Genomic DNA, 16,823 nt, shown 5'->3' with positions numbered 1-16,823 from the left:
AAAACATAATTTTCCAACTTAATTGCACAATTTTAATTGTGCATAAATAAGGCCTGAGGACACACAAACATCAATGAAAAGGTCAAATACTAAATTGCTGTTAATTAAGTGAGCATCATCTGAGTTATGAGTGAGCAAGGATCGTGTTTTCAAAATATGGGATCTCATAAGTGTTTACATTCTGTTATAGTACATAGGAACAGGCAGTGGGATTACAATGGAATTACCCTCTGCAGATTTTCCATAAAATCATATCCTTGGATTCAATTTCCAAAAATGACTGGTCATTTTGTTTTGAGTTACTCTGTATCTCCTCTTCTTTCTCCTGCCTTCTCTAGATCCATGAAAACAGGGCTTCTGCAACTCCCACATGTGCTCCCTGCTGCTGCTTTTTTCCTCAAAAAAATTCAAATTCATTTGGCACACAGGGAAAGCAGAAACACTTCTTTTTAACAGTCTTTTTTTAATTTCTTCTGTGTAATGAGACACCTGAAATAGCTTCTTGGCCATGAGCATGGCACAGCAGAGCAGTGAATATTCTCCTCTGAGAGCAGCAGCACTGGCACCACAGGACTTTCCATGAGGTACACAAGATGCACATACTTGGTCATTGGTTAAAACATGGAACTTTGCACAGAACATTCATAAAAGACAAGTCAGAATTATTCCTAGAGAAGCAAAAGGCCTGACGTGCACGTTGAGCAACAAGATTCAATCCAGATGTAGCTCTTGTGGTACAACAACTGACTCATTTTTACAATATATGGCTATAAAATGGTGGATGTTGAAGATTTGTAATGGAAAAACTGTAGAAGCTGAGGACTGGGATTATGTGATGGCATTGGCTGAACCTGCAGCTTTATGATCTGCAACTGTTGATTGATACCATTAAATTGTAATTGATACCATTAAAAATCTATTATTTAAGCTTTTCTGTTATATATAGTTAGGAATTATTCTCAGTTACAAAAACAAGTGCTCTTATTTGGATGTCAATTCCTAACAAGATAGATGTTCTTTCTACTACTGTAAAGTTACCCTCTAGTGTTTCTTTCTCATACTGTTTGCAAATACAAAGTAAAATACAAAAACAAAGTAAATCTATGCAATCATATTGAATTTGTCAAATCTCCAAATGGATTTTGGTAAACTTCAACCAACCTGTGATAAGGACAAGGAATTTCACAGTTTAACCATACATTTTGGAAACAGTAATTTCTTTTTCATTCTGAATTTTCAAACCAAGTTGATTTCCTGCCCATTAGGTTCTGCATGGAAGTAAACAGCAGAAAACTGCCCCCTCTTCACCCTTTTCAAGGCAAAATTGAACAGATCTCAGGTATATGGCATTGTAGGAATGAAAGGGGGGAATTTTTGATATAGAGTGGTGTTATGAAGAATGAAGGATGACATGCAACACCAAAGATCAATTTTGGATATGGTTAGTTTAATGAACTTGGGGTGCTTCCAGGTAACACCAAGAAAAAGGCAAAGTTTTTACCTGAATCCCATTGTCACTGAAGTTTTTGCTTTGTGATATAGAAAGTTCCAATATTTGTCCATGGCGACCAAGAGCTCTCAAACCCTAAAAAATCTGGAAAAATTAATAGAGAAAGGGGAAAAAAAATAATCTTGAGAAACAAAGAAACTGAAGAAAGGTAATGTGATGTGAAGTACTTCCACCAAAACACATTTATGTATCTCCACAATTTGGGGTGGAAGAACTTTTTGCAATTTTTTGGGGGGAGGAGGTGTGTTGCTTGTTTAGTTTGGTTTATTTGGGGTTTTTTGTTGGAAGAACAAAATACTACTTGCTAAGACCAAATGTCTTAAAATTGCTGCCTTACCATTAAGGGCTTTATGGCTTCAAGACAATATTTGAAATGGTGCTGTCACACTCAAAAGTGTATGAACAGCCCCCTTATTCAAGACAATAAGGACTTTCATTAGGACTGCAAAAGGATTTAAAAATGCTTTGTGATTTTTACTGCTTCTTCACCAGGAAACTGGGCAATGTTCTGATCCTAAGCGCTCTAATGTAAAGGAAAATTAAGTGTCGATTTTGTAAAACTATTTTTTATAATCACAGCAGAATATCTCTGTAGTTCATATCAATAAAGTAAACTTTACTGGAAAAAAAAAAAAGTTATCCCTTTATTCCATATGGTTAATAAGTTATCTACAATTAGGCTGTGAACAGCACTGCCTAATTGCAGGCAGAGAGGAAGTATCATCCTGAAAAAACAGGCACATGCAGATAGTGTCTGGAACCCAGATGTGGACACTGTAATGATAATGCTGGAAGAGTGCGGCTGGAGTTCAAATTTTGCAGATTCCTGAAATCTCACAAGCTGGATAGATACAAAAAATGGAACAATGAAAGAAGTTTCCAATCCTGGCTACTTATGAAAACACAAAACTTTGCATTTTTCTCAGCAGACGCAGTTGTCTGGTGAAAACTACTTTCAACAGCTTCGTGAAAATCCACAGATTTCAAATTTTTGTTGACCAGAGTGCTCTTATTCAAGACAATAAAATAGTTATGTGCTTAAACCTAAAATGGGTTTATGCCAGAACTTCAATTTCTTACAGCAAAGACTGATGGTCTGATAGGTGTGATCTCAAGGACATAATTTGTTCTTGGATTTTTCTTTATCAAAAGTGTGCACCACTTTAATGTACTTGCTAATGAAAAACTAAAGAATATAATGAAGATTTTTTTGTTAAATGACAATTAATTCTGCTATCACTTCAAGTTAATTTATAATAATTTTATATTACTAAAGTGACATTACATCACAGAAAAACTATTTTCATAAATGAAAATCAATACATTGAGGCATTTTGTTAGCAATTATAGATTTAAGAAAAAGAGTGAAGACTTGAAAGACAAGGAATGTCATTAGGACATTACATAAAAAACTATGAAACTTTCATTTTTCCAAAAAGAAGCCTCTTCAAACAATCTCTATGCAAAAAAATTAATCTATATGAATTTTTAAACTATTATCTTTGTATCTAACATACATACAAAGGTATCAATTAGTATTAGTTTTATTAGACTTCCTGATTTATTCCTTGATAAATGTCAGGAATCTCCATCCAGGATATTGACCTATTTCTGGAAAATTTCTTCTTCTATACTAAATCTCCTCATATTTATGGAATATATAGTTGGAACTATCATATTGGAACTCCTAGAAACAAATTCTGGCAAAACAAATACTGTGCAACACACAGACTAGGATCACCCGCTCTAGGATCACCTACTCTCCAAAAGCTCTCCTATTTCTCCTTTAGTGTCAATAAATTACTCCTGTATCTTGGATGCATATTCCATTGCTATGGAGAAATGGAAGACTTTGTCCAGCATCTCTTCTATAGCATATTGTAATTTCCATTTTGAAAACAATTTAAAAAGAAACTTCTTGATCCTCTGTAACAGCTATTTTTTTTCAAGTAATTTTTACATTTTTGTGCTTTTTCAGTTATTTTGTGCCATAAGGCCTACAGACATTTGCAGAAACTCATTTATAATTATTTCACCATGGTTTCTGTGGGTAAGAAAATTACTATTGACTGTACCAGTTGGTGAGGGTCTTCACTTGCTAGAGACAAAAGCCACCTGAGGCTATGACATAGCAAGGAATAACTCCTCATTATTTATATTCTCATGCTGAAGTCTCTGCCTTTCTACTGCAGACTACAATGAATGTATTGTCTCTCTCTAACAACAACTGTGTGCTAGGATATTTCCAACTTCTTCTGAGATTTCTGTCCACATATCTCTTTGCAACCTTCAGGGTCAGCATCTGTAATGTATCTTTGTTCCACAGATATACAGATGTTGCTTCCTGTTCATACTCCAAACCAAACAGATGACTCCAATGTGACTCCAGGCCTTGGACAGCTCTTAAGAGGTGTCTCCCACCATCTATGCCTGAGCCTTTTACTATTCAATTACTTAATTTATCCTCTAAAATGCTCAGATTTTTTGCACAGATTAGCCACAGTCAGGCACCAGTGTCATGGATTGAACACTAAAAGAGAAAAAAGCAATTCCTACCATGCAGATTCATTTTGCTATTAAAAATTCACATGTGTCAGGACAAAGTTGAGATTCACATAGTAAAAACCTCAGGGAAATGGGTAAGCAAATGTAACTGTACTGTTTCTAATACCTGAGCTAATGTGATGGTGAGCCAGACCTGTTTTCAGGAACTGCAGGGACATTTTTCTCTTGCAGTGTAGAAATCCCACTGTATAACACATGCCATAAAATTCAATTTCCATACCTAACACCATTTGTGGTTAGCCCAGGTCATAGTTAACAAGCTATGATTGCCAGTGTTTCTTGAGACAATCCAGATGACAGGGATCCCATTGTGACAAAATATCCTGTAACAACATCAAGCCTGATTTTCCACATTGCTGAGTACTTTTAATTGCAGCTGATTTGCATTGGGACTCCAGGTGCTGGCACATCTGGCATTGATCACAATGACTCTGTTTCAGTATTTCCTATTTTTTTATAGCATTAAGTTTCTGAGTCTCCAGATTAAATGCTCTCTTTCTCCTGTTTCCTAAACAAGTTGGAATTTGGAGCCCACTTAAATATACTTTAACTTTTTCTTTTCCCTGCCTTGGGAATATGTGGGATTTGTCACATCCTTTCCTTTGGAAATCAAATGCAACTAATTCATTTGCAGTCTGTAGCTGGTTATACCTAATAGACTTAATGATATATTTTTCTTAACTGTTACAAGGCTATTCCTCAGTCCTAATGTCCTAATTTTCTAACAGACTAAAAAGCAAAGCCAGACTATGGGTTCAAGTCACTGCAGATTCAGAATCCCACTAAGAGTGCTAAAAGAGTGCTAAGAGTGCTAAAAAATTCCTCTAGATTATTGTGGAAAATCAAAATGCCATTTTTGTTTGAGCAGGGTTTTCTTCCCCTATTTAGAAACTTATTATTAAAATATTAGTAAATATTTGTGTTGCAGCCTGGCCTTCAGGACCAGTCAGGATTTGAAGATCATTAACAGATAAGAAGTGAAAATGCAGTTAAGTGCTTACTCATTCATATAACCTCTGCTCTGGAGTACCCAGGGATTGCAAAGCATGCCCAACTTTAAACAGCACACACCAGCAACTCATCCAGAAGAGAGAATGGGGCCTTAAATAATTACAGCAGAAAACTTCATGCATGAGAGTGTCACAGCACATGCTGCAGTTTGAGGCAGCCACAACACACAGAGCATCACCATACAATATCAGAAAGCTTCAAGCATCAGCCCATACAGAGCAACACCATTTCAGAAGGGTTTAAGCATCTGCTTTTCTTGTTCTTTAGCCCAACCTTTGATACCCCCATGTTGATGCCCTGCCCCTGTGTGCCCTCTGTTCCCTTTGGTGTTGGTCAGGGCCCCTGGGCACTCCCTGGCTCATTGCTGTCAGTGCTGCTCACAGCTGTGCCCACTGGGGATGGGGCTCAGCCACAGCCCCACCCCAACCACCACAAACTGCACCTAAATGACAGTCGCTGCAGAAGAAAGTAGAGAAGCAGAGAATATTTCTCTGTGTACTTTGTACATCCTTTTATCCTTGATTTCAGAAGCGATTCAGAGTTGTTCCCATTTTCAAAGTATTGTACCTATTTTTTATGTTTCAGGCTATTTTTTTCTTTCTCATTATTACACTGCATATAACTCACCCCTGACATTAAGCTTCTCCGTTAAGCTTGCCTCAGCCTATGTCAGGGCTGTTTTTGTTCCTGGATGCTTTATGTAACTCAGGAGTCAAGTAAGCTTATTTTATTATTCTTTGCTATGTTTTTCTGTCTAAATCCTGCTTGATTAAAGACATTTTCTTCAAATGTCCTAATACTTTTATACCAAATTACTTTTCTAACGTCCCAGGAATATGGGTGGTCCAGGCCATATGCATCAGCAGCTTGTGTTGGAAGGAGGGAAGTGGGGCAGCTGCAGGCTCTCAAAATCACCCTGGGAGCAAAGCTGCCAGAACCTTGTCATGTAGACACTGGGGAGAAATCAAGGCATTCTAACAAACATATGGAGAGTGTAAGAATAAAATTTGTGACTAGAGCTGCTTCTCTAACCCATGGAAGCAGTTCCAATGAGTCTGTTTTCCTAAGACAGATTTTGGTCCTAAGTGCTGATGCTACCATCTCTGTAATAGAAGCTCATATCCCTTGCATATATTGTAAATAATTTTAGAGTGCTATCTAAAATTTTTGTAATGTTATATCTGCATTCAAGGACACATTCACCATACTCACAATTTAAAACAATATAGTCCCTATTGCAAGGAGTTTAGAGGAGCAAAACATGAAGCAAAACAATGAGGGATGGAAGCATAGCTAAAAAAAAGAGAATCTTCACAAGGATTTTAAACTATTTTTCTTTCAAAGAACTTAAAATCTTTGTCTAATATTTTCATTTCTAAGATTCTTTTAAGTTTTCTATAATTTTAATAAACTAATCTTGAGTACTTCAAGAATGACAGAACCAGATGTCCTTCTACGATAAAAAAATATTAAAAAGTGTGTTGTTTAAAAAAATTTTGAATAAAGGAAATATTTTCTAAAATGTAAAAGGATGAATGCTAAAATTAAAGAGTGAAAAAATTAGTATTTAAAATGTAATTGTGTGGGGTTTTAATTTAATACTATGTATTTTCTGGGAGTAAGAGCAATATAGTCAAAGCCCTAATGAAAAAAGTACAGAAATTGCATTATACCACCAATTCCTCATATGCTTGAAGTTCACTTCCTTTTCATTGCATATTTGGTTTTGTTAATGAATGGTCTTATTTAGCAAGATGCTTAAGCAACATGCAACTTAAACATGACATGAATTAATTCCCTTTTTCTACCTAGTATTCACAAGTTTCCCTAGGCAGATTTTTTCATGCAAAATGTACAACTTCCTATGCAATATCAAAATCTGAACATATGCAGTGATTACTTTTATTCAGTTTCCAATTTTCAGTTGAGAAGTAGGCTCAGGATAAGTATAATAAACTCCTCCAAACATTAGACTTTTAATATCTGTGTTTGAAGAAGCAACAGAAGAGAAAGGCATCAACACTGAGGGAAAAACTTCCATTTTGATTAAGTAAGTCATACCTGAGACACAAATATATCAGAAAATATGGCTCTATTGTATCTTTTCTCCACTATGTTCCCTTAAGTATGTGTCAATCCCTACTGCAAGAAATTCTGCTCTGCTTTGAGGGCAGAAGGATTCTGCTGTCATTTGAAAAATCAGAAAGGAAAATTCTCTTTTGTAGTGCAAATCTAAGTTGCACCTTCTAAGTTTAAAACGCCTAACAGCAAGACAGGAAAAGCAAGAGAGATCCACAGCATAGACTGCAGGAAAGCACATGAGCTTTACAATTTTTCTTTATTTAACACAGCATATGGGTGTTGATTACTGTACATGTAACACTGTGCTCTCTGTTGCAATTTCAAAGCAACACTTAACCTAAGCTGACAGAGATCACAGTATGACTTCCTCTATAGGCTAATAAAATGTATAATATAAACCCAAAGCATACAAATAGTAGCTTGTTATAAAGGAGACTGATAGGTTTCCTTTTATCAAGTAGAGTTTTAACACTAGGAAATGTATTTAATATTTAATGTATTTATTTTATATGTGCATGAATTTTACATGCCTAAATACAGCAAACAGCTAAAACCACAGTTTTTTCCTACTATAACTCATAGAAATTACAAAAATTAAAATGCTCAATTTATCTGTCTTGTGGGAGAGAAAAAACTGCAAGCCTTAGCAAAACAGTGTGAGCAAAAAAGCTTGGTTTGTTGCCAAGGTCATGGGTTGTGCTATGTGAAAACTAGAGTAAGAAGAAACACAGCATTTTAAAAGGCTTGCTGTGGCAAACAAAGAGAAAAAAACCCATTTTTGTTGTAACACTGTGGGACTAAATTCAAGGCAGCATAAATTTCATTCAGATATAATTTTGTGATATTTTAAATATCACATTAAGTGAAGTCTTCTTGGATTCCCTAACCCTCTTTATTTAGCTTAAGTTTTTTTCACTTTCTGGCCTCCATAAAAGATACAGGCATTTTAATTTTTTTTTTCATATTATAATTTTTTTTGCACAAAACTTGTTTTACAGCCAAATAATCAAGTTCTTAGTAAGAATTGTGTCTGGACAGTGACTGAGTGAGTAGTCTCTATGGAAAGTTTTCTTGACAAGGACTCTTAGATTTCTGTGTTTGGTTCAAAGAGTTTGTCCCAAAAGTAAAAGTAACATCTTTCACAAGGCAGGACCTGCCAATGTTTAACCTGACTCCCCTCAGTGCTCTTTTTTCTTTCCAGTTTTAGCAGCTTGACATATTGAAGATACCTTGTTAGTAATTCTTTCATTGGCAATTGTTTTCTAGCAGTGCCTCTGTTGGAGCTAACACTCAGCTCTCTCAGCTCAGCTCCTGAAGAACCTTGTAGAAATGGCCTTACACTCCATCACTGACCCCAAAAGAGAAATGTAGGCAATATTTATAACAAGTCAATATACAATTTGCAGCCAACATTGAAGGTTAGCAAAAATTAATGATGGCATTTTTAAACTAGATCTTTAAACCCCCTAAAGAGTCAGAATAACTAATTGCTTAATTAGAAAGATGCTGCTCTTTGGAATGGCTGAAAAACTGAGCTTTCTGAAAAAAAGTCTGTTGGAGGTAATGAGAATTTCCATTAGCTCCAGCACTCAGAAATGATCACCACTCCAAGTGACAGAGCTTGGGAAACAAATCTAGAAAGACTCAGAACCTGTTTAAACATTTCATTTGCACTAATATACTTTTTTAATTTAAGGAACTGATATAACTTTAAGGAACAATGATCTTCTAGGACAGCAGCAGCAAGAGTCACCAGCAGCATTTGTGTGCAATAGCAGTTCTGTACCCTGCATGGAGTTATCCTGAGTCCTTCCTCAGAGTGTTTCACCTAATCAGTTGCATATCTTGCACATACCTAACTTACACACAGAATTTATAAAAATGAAGTAGATAGAAAAGCTTTCAGCCAAATTGAGAGATTTGTAGACCTGACTACAGGTCTCTCAAAACTACAGATGTTTCAATACAGTACAGATCTCTGGTATGTTTAACATTACTGTACAATAGCTTTTCAATGCATTCCCAGAATTTCTTTTGTGTTCCCTGATGAATAAAAACTTAATCCCACAATTCTGTAGGATAGAATCATATTTTGGCTTGTATAGTTTGTTGCAGCACAAAGAATCACTGCAAATCCCAAAGTCCCAGTGCTACTAATGAACTGATAACCTGAACAGGGCCTCATTGTGTAACCACAAAATATAGTAGAAGCTAGAATTCATAAAGTCACCCTGCAATAATTCAACCACTGTGACAGTTTGGGTGTTATTTCACAGTGCAGTTGGTTTTCATTCAAGAGGACAGATAAATTTAAGAAATGCAACTTCAGAATAGCAAACTTTTATAAAGTCCATAAAGAATGCTGAGCCTGGCAACAAAGCCAACTGAATTTGAAAGGTTAATATTCTGTAACCACACTGAGATTGAGAGCTGAAATGGCCACATTATAACTTTTTAAATAGTCGAGGCATGGATACACAGCTGATCAACCATGTGACAACACAAGCCATACACTGCTTTATCATACAAGAGGACAAGAATGCCATCATTCCTAAACTGGAATTATGTGCCAGGGACATGAGCCACTACATTGCCTGTGTCCATTTTTAGACATGTTTTTATTCACATCTCTTAATTCTAAAAATCATGACCTATTAATTTTCTTTCTTCAGTTTTCACATGTAGTGATTTCCTATAATTTAGGAATTCTGATTTTGTAGATTCGAAATTCCCATTCTCCATCCCCCTGGGCCACTAAGGGGAGGGGACAGAGAATCCAAGGGTGAAGCTCAGCCCAGGAAGTAGGAAGGGGTGAGGTGAAGGTGTTTTAAGATTGGTTTTATTTCTCATTGCCCTACTCTGATTTGAATGGCAATAAATTAATTTCTTCCTCTGGGTCAAGTCTGGTTTGCCTGTGGCAGTACCAGGTGACTGATCTCTCCCTGTCCTTGCCTTGACCCACAAACTCTGCTGTATTTTCCTTGTTCTGTCCACTGAAGTGGTAAAGCAGCTTTGGTGGGTACCTGGAGCCCAGGGTCAACACACCAATGAGTTTAAATTTGTTAAAATCTGTTACTTTGCTAATGCTGACACATTTGAAAGTGCCTGGAAAAGCAATAAAATGAGTGGATTTCTACAATACCCTTACTAGTGCTTAAAAAATTTTGTCAGGATAATCCAGCCATTCTTTGGCAGTAGAAGCAATAGACACGTGCAAGCACCCTCACAGCCCATGATTTGGCTGACAGACTGGAAAACCCAGCCTGCTAAATGTTAAACCAGAAAATGCAGGCAGCTGTCCCACCTGCCCAGCTAAACCACCAACAGGGTAATGTGGTATTATTGCTCCAGCACTTTTCACTTGCTCCTCCAGGCAATATTATCAGATTTTTATATGCCAACAGGCACAAAAAAAGCTCTTGTTACACTTTAAAGCAGAATCCCTAAAACTACCCAGGGTGTCAGAAACTTTAGGTACAAAAGCAATTCCAACTTCTTTGTACTATTTTATAGGTCTTTCAATTTTGAAATGTTTATAAACTTTGCCTTCCCCATTCTCTCTCACCTTTGACTCTAACACTGTACCACAAAACAGGGATCAAATGTCCAGCTTTGGAACTCCTTCCATTTGCTTTTGCTTCTAGAAAATATATTCTTTCTCTATATTCATTACCATGTTTTCTTGATAATTGTAAAAAATTGTCAATTTTATTTACTTCTTACTATTTGACAGTAATAAAGTATTACTTCAATATTCACAAAATTAAATATTATCCAAGTTTCAAGAGAACTGTGACAATGGAATTGTGACAATGGAATTGTGACAATGGAATTGTGACAATTGTCTTTGGTTATCATATTCTTTTTCATAGCCATATTCCAGCACTATAATATGCCATGGCTATTAAGTGACACTACATCAACAGTTAATTGTTTTTTGCTTGAACTGGAGTAACAATGAATGAATTTTTGAAAACACGATACAGGAACAAAGTTATATGTATACAATATTTTTCAAAACATTAAGATATCTATACTTAGATTCTAAGAATTTATTTTTAAAACAGAAAGATGTGTTAACAGGACTTATTAAAAGTAAAATTAACTTTAGAACAATCCCTTTGCAACGGTTATAGAAATGTGATCTAGTACCTTGTGCAGTCTGCCATATTCAGTACAAGAATGTGCTTCAATGGTGAAATCATCTTAGCACCAGCCTCTGTAATCCACTGGCAATCAGCCACATGAATGTGCCTCATGTAGGGGCAGCATTTACTCATCAGCTTGAAACTTAAATCAGCATTTTGCTTATTTCCTGTTGAAACATTTAAGATGCAAGTTACACATCTGACATACATTAAAAGCATGATCCAAATACCCACTGAAATCAACTGAAATATTTATTTCAAATTTTCTGAATGAATTGCAAAAATACATAATCCTAATATTTTTTTTATCATTATACTAACCTTCAATGCTGACCTTCAAAAGTTTACATTCTGCGAGGGCTTTACAAGTTGTGTCAGAAAGTGTTGGAGAGTCAAGAAGGACAACAGACATTACCTGTTGACATTTTTCAAGCAGAGCTTTTGAAGAAAAAAGGTGAAATTAAACATTCATATGTTCATGCTGTCATGTAGGGAAAAAAGATCAGCAAATATTCTCCATATAATATCAAAAAGTTACAATTTCAAACAAATAGTTATAATCCATGTAACAGTAGCTTCCAGAGAGTGAGTGGCACATAAACCACTGGAATTCTCCATATGGTTATTATGTTTGGAAACACAAGGAAAAGAAGCAAGTACCTGGAGACATGAAGTATGGCAGACCCCAGAGACAGTGATATAGTGAACAATCACTTTTGCAGAAGCCTGGAAGTTCTTTTTTGATAGGCAAAATCAGTAGCAGAATGCTGTTCCCACATGTTATAGTTGCTTAACCACTGAAAGAAATGAAATGCTCTTGTTTATACACTGGAAGACCATAATTCAAACATACCAATGAAAAAAGAAGACAAGACAATTGAAGTTTTCTGACAGTGAATGCAAGTGAGCAAGATTTATAAGCAAATTCAACAATAGTAAAAAAATCTTTTGCTTAGAACTTCTCCTCTTGAATTGATTCTTACTTCTTTGATGTCATTTGAGAGGATAGCTCAGTTCCAACATCATAAATTTTCTCAAAAAGTACAGTTTATTTTCAGTTTCTAAAAAATACATCTGTCTGTAAGAGTTAACATTTTGCTGATTAGCAAATCTTGAATCCAATTGCAGCCATTGGCAGTATTTTTGAAGACATCAGCTCAAATTTACACAAGAAATTAAATGTTTATGTCTTAGCAAGCCTAACAAAAACAGTACAGGAAAAGCTTGAGATCTTCTCAATGCTTTAACATCTTACCTAGGCACATGGATGCTCCCTAAAACAAGAAATGCATTTATCTCACTAAAAGAAAAACAGATACATATTGCTCTGAAATTTAAACATAATCTAAGGGATCTGTTAAAAAAATGTGTCCTCTAACCAATAGTCAGGTTCAACATTTTCTACAGCTGAACCATTTATGGAAGTGGCAATGAATGTTACCGTCTCATTGTTCTACCTTTGTTTTCCCAGTTTTATGATTTATGCACCTATGGTAGATGTTGAAATTCAGTTTGAAGCAAGTTCTGAATGTAATAAATTATCTTCATTATTTCTTTCCAGATCCACAGTAAAATGTGTGTTGGATTCAGAGTGGGTACAAGGAAAGGTCCTCTGCAGTCACAATAATATTGAGCTCTTCTACAGAATCCTTCATGCAGGACCACAACAACAGCTCTGCCTACTCCAACAGCGCAATATTCAATGAAATCACAAATGGACTGATGCATCTGTCAATTCAGTTTATTCCAGGGAGACAATTTTTTAACTGCTAAATTCAATAGATGTCCATTCACTCTTGGGCAAACAGAATGTTTCTTTTCACATATAAATGCTGTGCAAATGACAATTTCTTTTCAGCTTCTACACAAAGTATAGATGTGAACAATTCCTCCCCATGAAGTCCCCCTGATATTTGCATGTAGAGATCTCACTGTTTTCCAGGCTTTTGAAGGTGTGTAGTATAACAGTTGATGGTTGAACTTGGGGATCTTCGAGATCTTTTCCAACCTTAATGATTTTATGATTTTATAGTAACCCTGCGCAGCTCAGACTACAGCCCCAGGAATTCATTTGCAAAACATCCACAGAAAAAAAAAAAAGTAGTCTGGCATGTCCTCCTGGGTACCAAATAAGGCCTGTGGAGAGAAGAATCCAAAGAAGGAATCTTGTAATATAAATAGACTGAGAGAGAATTTTGTTGTGCCCCACCTCTGCAGCTGCAGCAGAAGCATGAGGTGCTTGGCTACCTTGCCTGAGGGGAGCAGCAGTGCAAGGCACAGGCTTTGCTCAGGGTGGGAGCAGCAGTGCAAGGCACAGGCTTTGCTCAGGGTTGGAACAGCAGTGCAAGGCACAGGCTTTGCTCAGGGTTGGAACAGCAGTGCAAGGCACAGGCTTTGCTCAGGGTGGGAGCAGCAGTGCAAGGCACAGGCTTTGCTCAGGGTATGAATGTTGTCCGACACCACTAGCAGACAGGAGATGGTCACAGAAAAGCAAGCCAGAAACTGAGCAGCAGCTGGTCACCCATCCCACCTCAGCATGGTAACAATCCAACAGGACATTGGTGGATTGTTCTGTCATATGGATAGACTTTAATTTAAACTGTGCCATATGGATAAAACTTTAATTACCATGACTTTATGAGGACATGCTCCCAGTTCTTGCACTTCTAGTCTCTAGCATTAGTAGCATATGACTGGTCCCCACTACTACTTATCAGTGGAAACTAGAATGAAGCCTGCTTTACTTCTATCTTACACTGAGTGAGGAGATTCACACCTTGGGTTTCTGGCTCCTCTTTCTGAAAATTAAGCATTTGGGTTCCTTTTGCACATGAGATGTTTTTAATGGAGTGAATGTCTTTAAGTTATAATCAAGGCAGACTGTCTTTTCTTTTCTGGCATAATGCCTTATCTTTTAACTTATGCCCAGACTGGCTTGCTCTTTATTTTCAGGCTGAAGTGGCCTTTAAAACAGATTCTGTGTCAATTGTTTTAAATACTTTGATGTTAAATATCTTTTCTTAAAGTTCTGTGGCACTCTTTGCACATTTTTCTTTGTGCAAAGGGATACCAGCCCAGAGGGAAACTGACTTTGTGTCTGTCAAATGTATTCTTAGACTTAAAGCGTTTGTGCAGATCTCACATACAGACAGACAGACAGACAGACAGACAGACAGACAGACAATATGGTGTGGCTCATAACACACACTGGCACTTTTAGCACTGTGGATGCAAATAATCTGTTGTGTTTTGAATTCAGGACAAGTGTAGCATATTTCCTTTTCTACAGTGGGTCTGTAACAGCCTGCAAAATGACAGAATGAAAACTCTACCATCCAAATAAATGGAGGAAACATTTTACTGGTCATGCATGGTGATATAAATCCCATCAAGTCCCGTCCCTCTGACAGCTGGCTGTGGTCAAGGTGGGGTCTAATATGGTGCAGCTGTGTTATCCTGGATCAGGCTTCTCCAGGAACAGATGTACTCTAAGCAGCAGATGAAGAAGGAAAAAGAGCAGAATCTTGTTCTGAGGCTGCAGGGAAGGTGGCAGAGAGGGATTATAAAGAAAGAACCATCTCATAACCACAAGCTGGTCAGAGCATGTAAAGCCTGTTGCTGCACTCCAGGCTCTCATACCACGTCCAACTGAGATGTGTCTGTTGGACAAAAGGACACTGTGGCTTTTGGGAATGTGGTTGATGTGGGCAACACATCAGTGAGGATCTGCAGATAGTACTGCAGACCTCACCACCAGCATGGATAGAGTGGGTTTGCCCACCCCAAATGATTGCAAAAGAACAAGGTGCACTGTAGGGCTACTGTGGCAAAGGCAATCAGTCCTCTTTTCTACTGGTAGTGATCATCAGAAGATAAATGTCAGTAGGGCAAGATGTGTGCTAATTCTCAGGACAGAATATGAAACTCATTTTTCCAGATTCCAGTTTTGTACTCACTATTGGTATATGCAATGAGACATAATCCTCTCTTGTTTCCTCACCCCAAAATGTTCAGTATGTATGAAAGGGAGTAACTTAATGGTGAATATCTGAGGGATGAATTGGGAAATCTGTACTTTCTGCTGGTCAAGAAGCTCCAGTTGCTTTAACAGGGCATGACCAAGTTAGCTTACCTAACTCTGCAACAGGCCTCTTGGTTGTTGGCTCTTAAGCAGCACAACCGCAGAAAAATATGAATCCTGGGATCTCTGTCTAGCAAAGAGCAACAAAGATCCCAAGATAGGTCTGAATCACCTCTGGAGACCTCTCCCACTCTCTAATTTCCATATAAATATATGAAGTTGATTTTCTAGTCACTACCTTATCTTAGATGCCTAAAATAAAGTGAAATTCCCATTCTCAAAGGGAGAGATGGTAGGTAGCAGGTAATCAGATCAAACTCAGCAATCCTGACAGACATAGCATGACTTTTTCTGGAATTCAGTAAGGACTGCATAATGTTAAATGTAGTCTAAAGGACTTTTAATCTCTATCTGGAAAACCACTGTTTGCTTAACATAGACATTTGATACCAGAAACAGCAGAAATCTAGTGCTTTCCTCCATTCAAGCCAAACTAAATTATAGGGAAGCAGTTAATAATAATACCACTGCACAGATTGTTTCTAATTTCTTTTTCATTTGAACTGTTGTTTTACTTAAAAATGGACAATGGATCTCAGGCATCAGGTTGAGAAAGTTCCAGTGTGAGATATGCATTCAGATAAGATTAAATAAAATTAATTTACATTTAAATCTTACTGCAATAATATATGTGTCTCTTTCCTTTATTTCTAGAAAAATAAAATATTAAATTTCTTTCCTATGTCCCCTGTGGATTCTCTATGAAACTTCAGGCACTCTCAAAGATAAGGTACAGAAATCTGAGATTTCTTGCAGATTTTAGTAAAATAATTGCTTTCTCAGCTCACTTGGAATTTCTGTGTTTAATAGATTGCCTCAAGAGTGAACAGCTTGGCCTGAGATTCAATGTTAGGATACATATGGAGTTTAATACTGTATTCCTCACCCCAGATGAGGAAAATCCCACTTAAACCTCAGCTATCAAATCAATTGTGAGGAAGAATATTGAGGTTATTGAATCTTAGGTCCCACAAAATTCTGAAAAAAAGACTTTTTCTGCATGACTCAGTAAAATCATTCTATAAATGTCTTATTGTTCTTGCATATACAGATCAGAAGTGAATGCAAAAATAAAATATAAATGTAAATAAAATTAGGTAAAGAAGTAAAATACAATTCATTGTCTGTAGGAGTTTTCAGTCTAATGTGTAAATTACTGTCTTGGGCTTTTATCTTGATTGCATAATAGTATACTCTGATCTGAAATGAAAGTACAACAAAAAAGAAACATGGAGCAAACCACTGCTAAAGATCTGTCCCCAGGGATTTAGAAAATAATTGCAGTGAAATGATGAAATGCTTATAAGAATATCAAAGTTCATTGAATTTAACCTTTCTATAGTTTCTTATCCTGAAGAATAGGGGT

At 36.7% G+C, this 16,823-nt stretch overlaps 1 protein-coding gene across 1 annotated transcript in view; it reads right to left on the bottom strand.

Annotated features, from left to right (window-relative positions):
• The window catches only part of FBXL13 (F-box and leucine rich repeat protein 13), a 62,609-nt gene that overhangs the window by 14,072 nt on the left and 31,714 nt on the right, over positions 1-16,823 (bottom strand). Inside the window, 5 exon segments of the mRNA XM_058023307.1 lie at positions 1,502-1,585; positions 10,131-10,191; positions 11,321-11,483; positions 11,638-11,759; positions 12,385-12,472. Coding sequence (XP_057879290.1) covers positions 1,502-1,585; positions 10,131-10,191; positions 11,321-11,483; positions 11,638-11,759; positions 12,385-12,472 — 518 coding nt within the window.

The sequence above is a fragment of the Melospiza georgiana genome, chromosome 4 (assembly GCF_028018845.1).
Source record: "Melospiza georgiana isolate bMelGeo1 chromosome 4, bMelGeo1.pri, whole genome shotgun sequence".
In the NCBI taxonomy this organism is placed as follows: Eukaryota; Metazoa; Chordata; class Aves; order Passeriformes; family Passerellidae; genus Melospiza; species Melospiza georgiana.
Note: the sequence above shows the minus strand (reverse complement) of the source record. Positions and strands in the feature narration are given on the sequence as shown.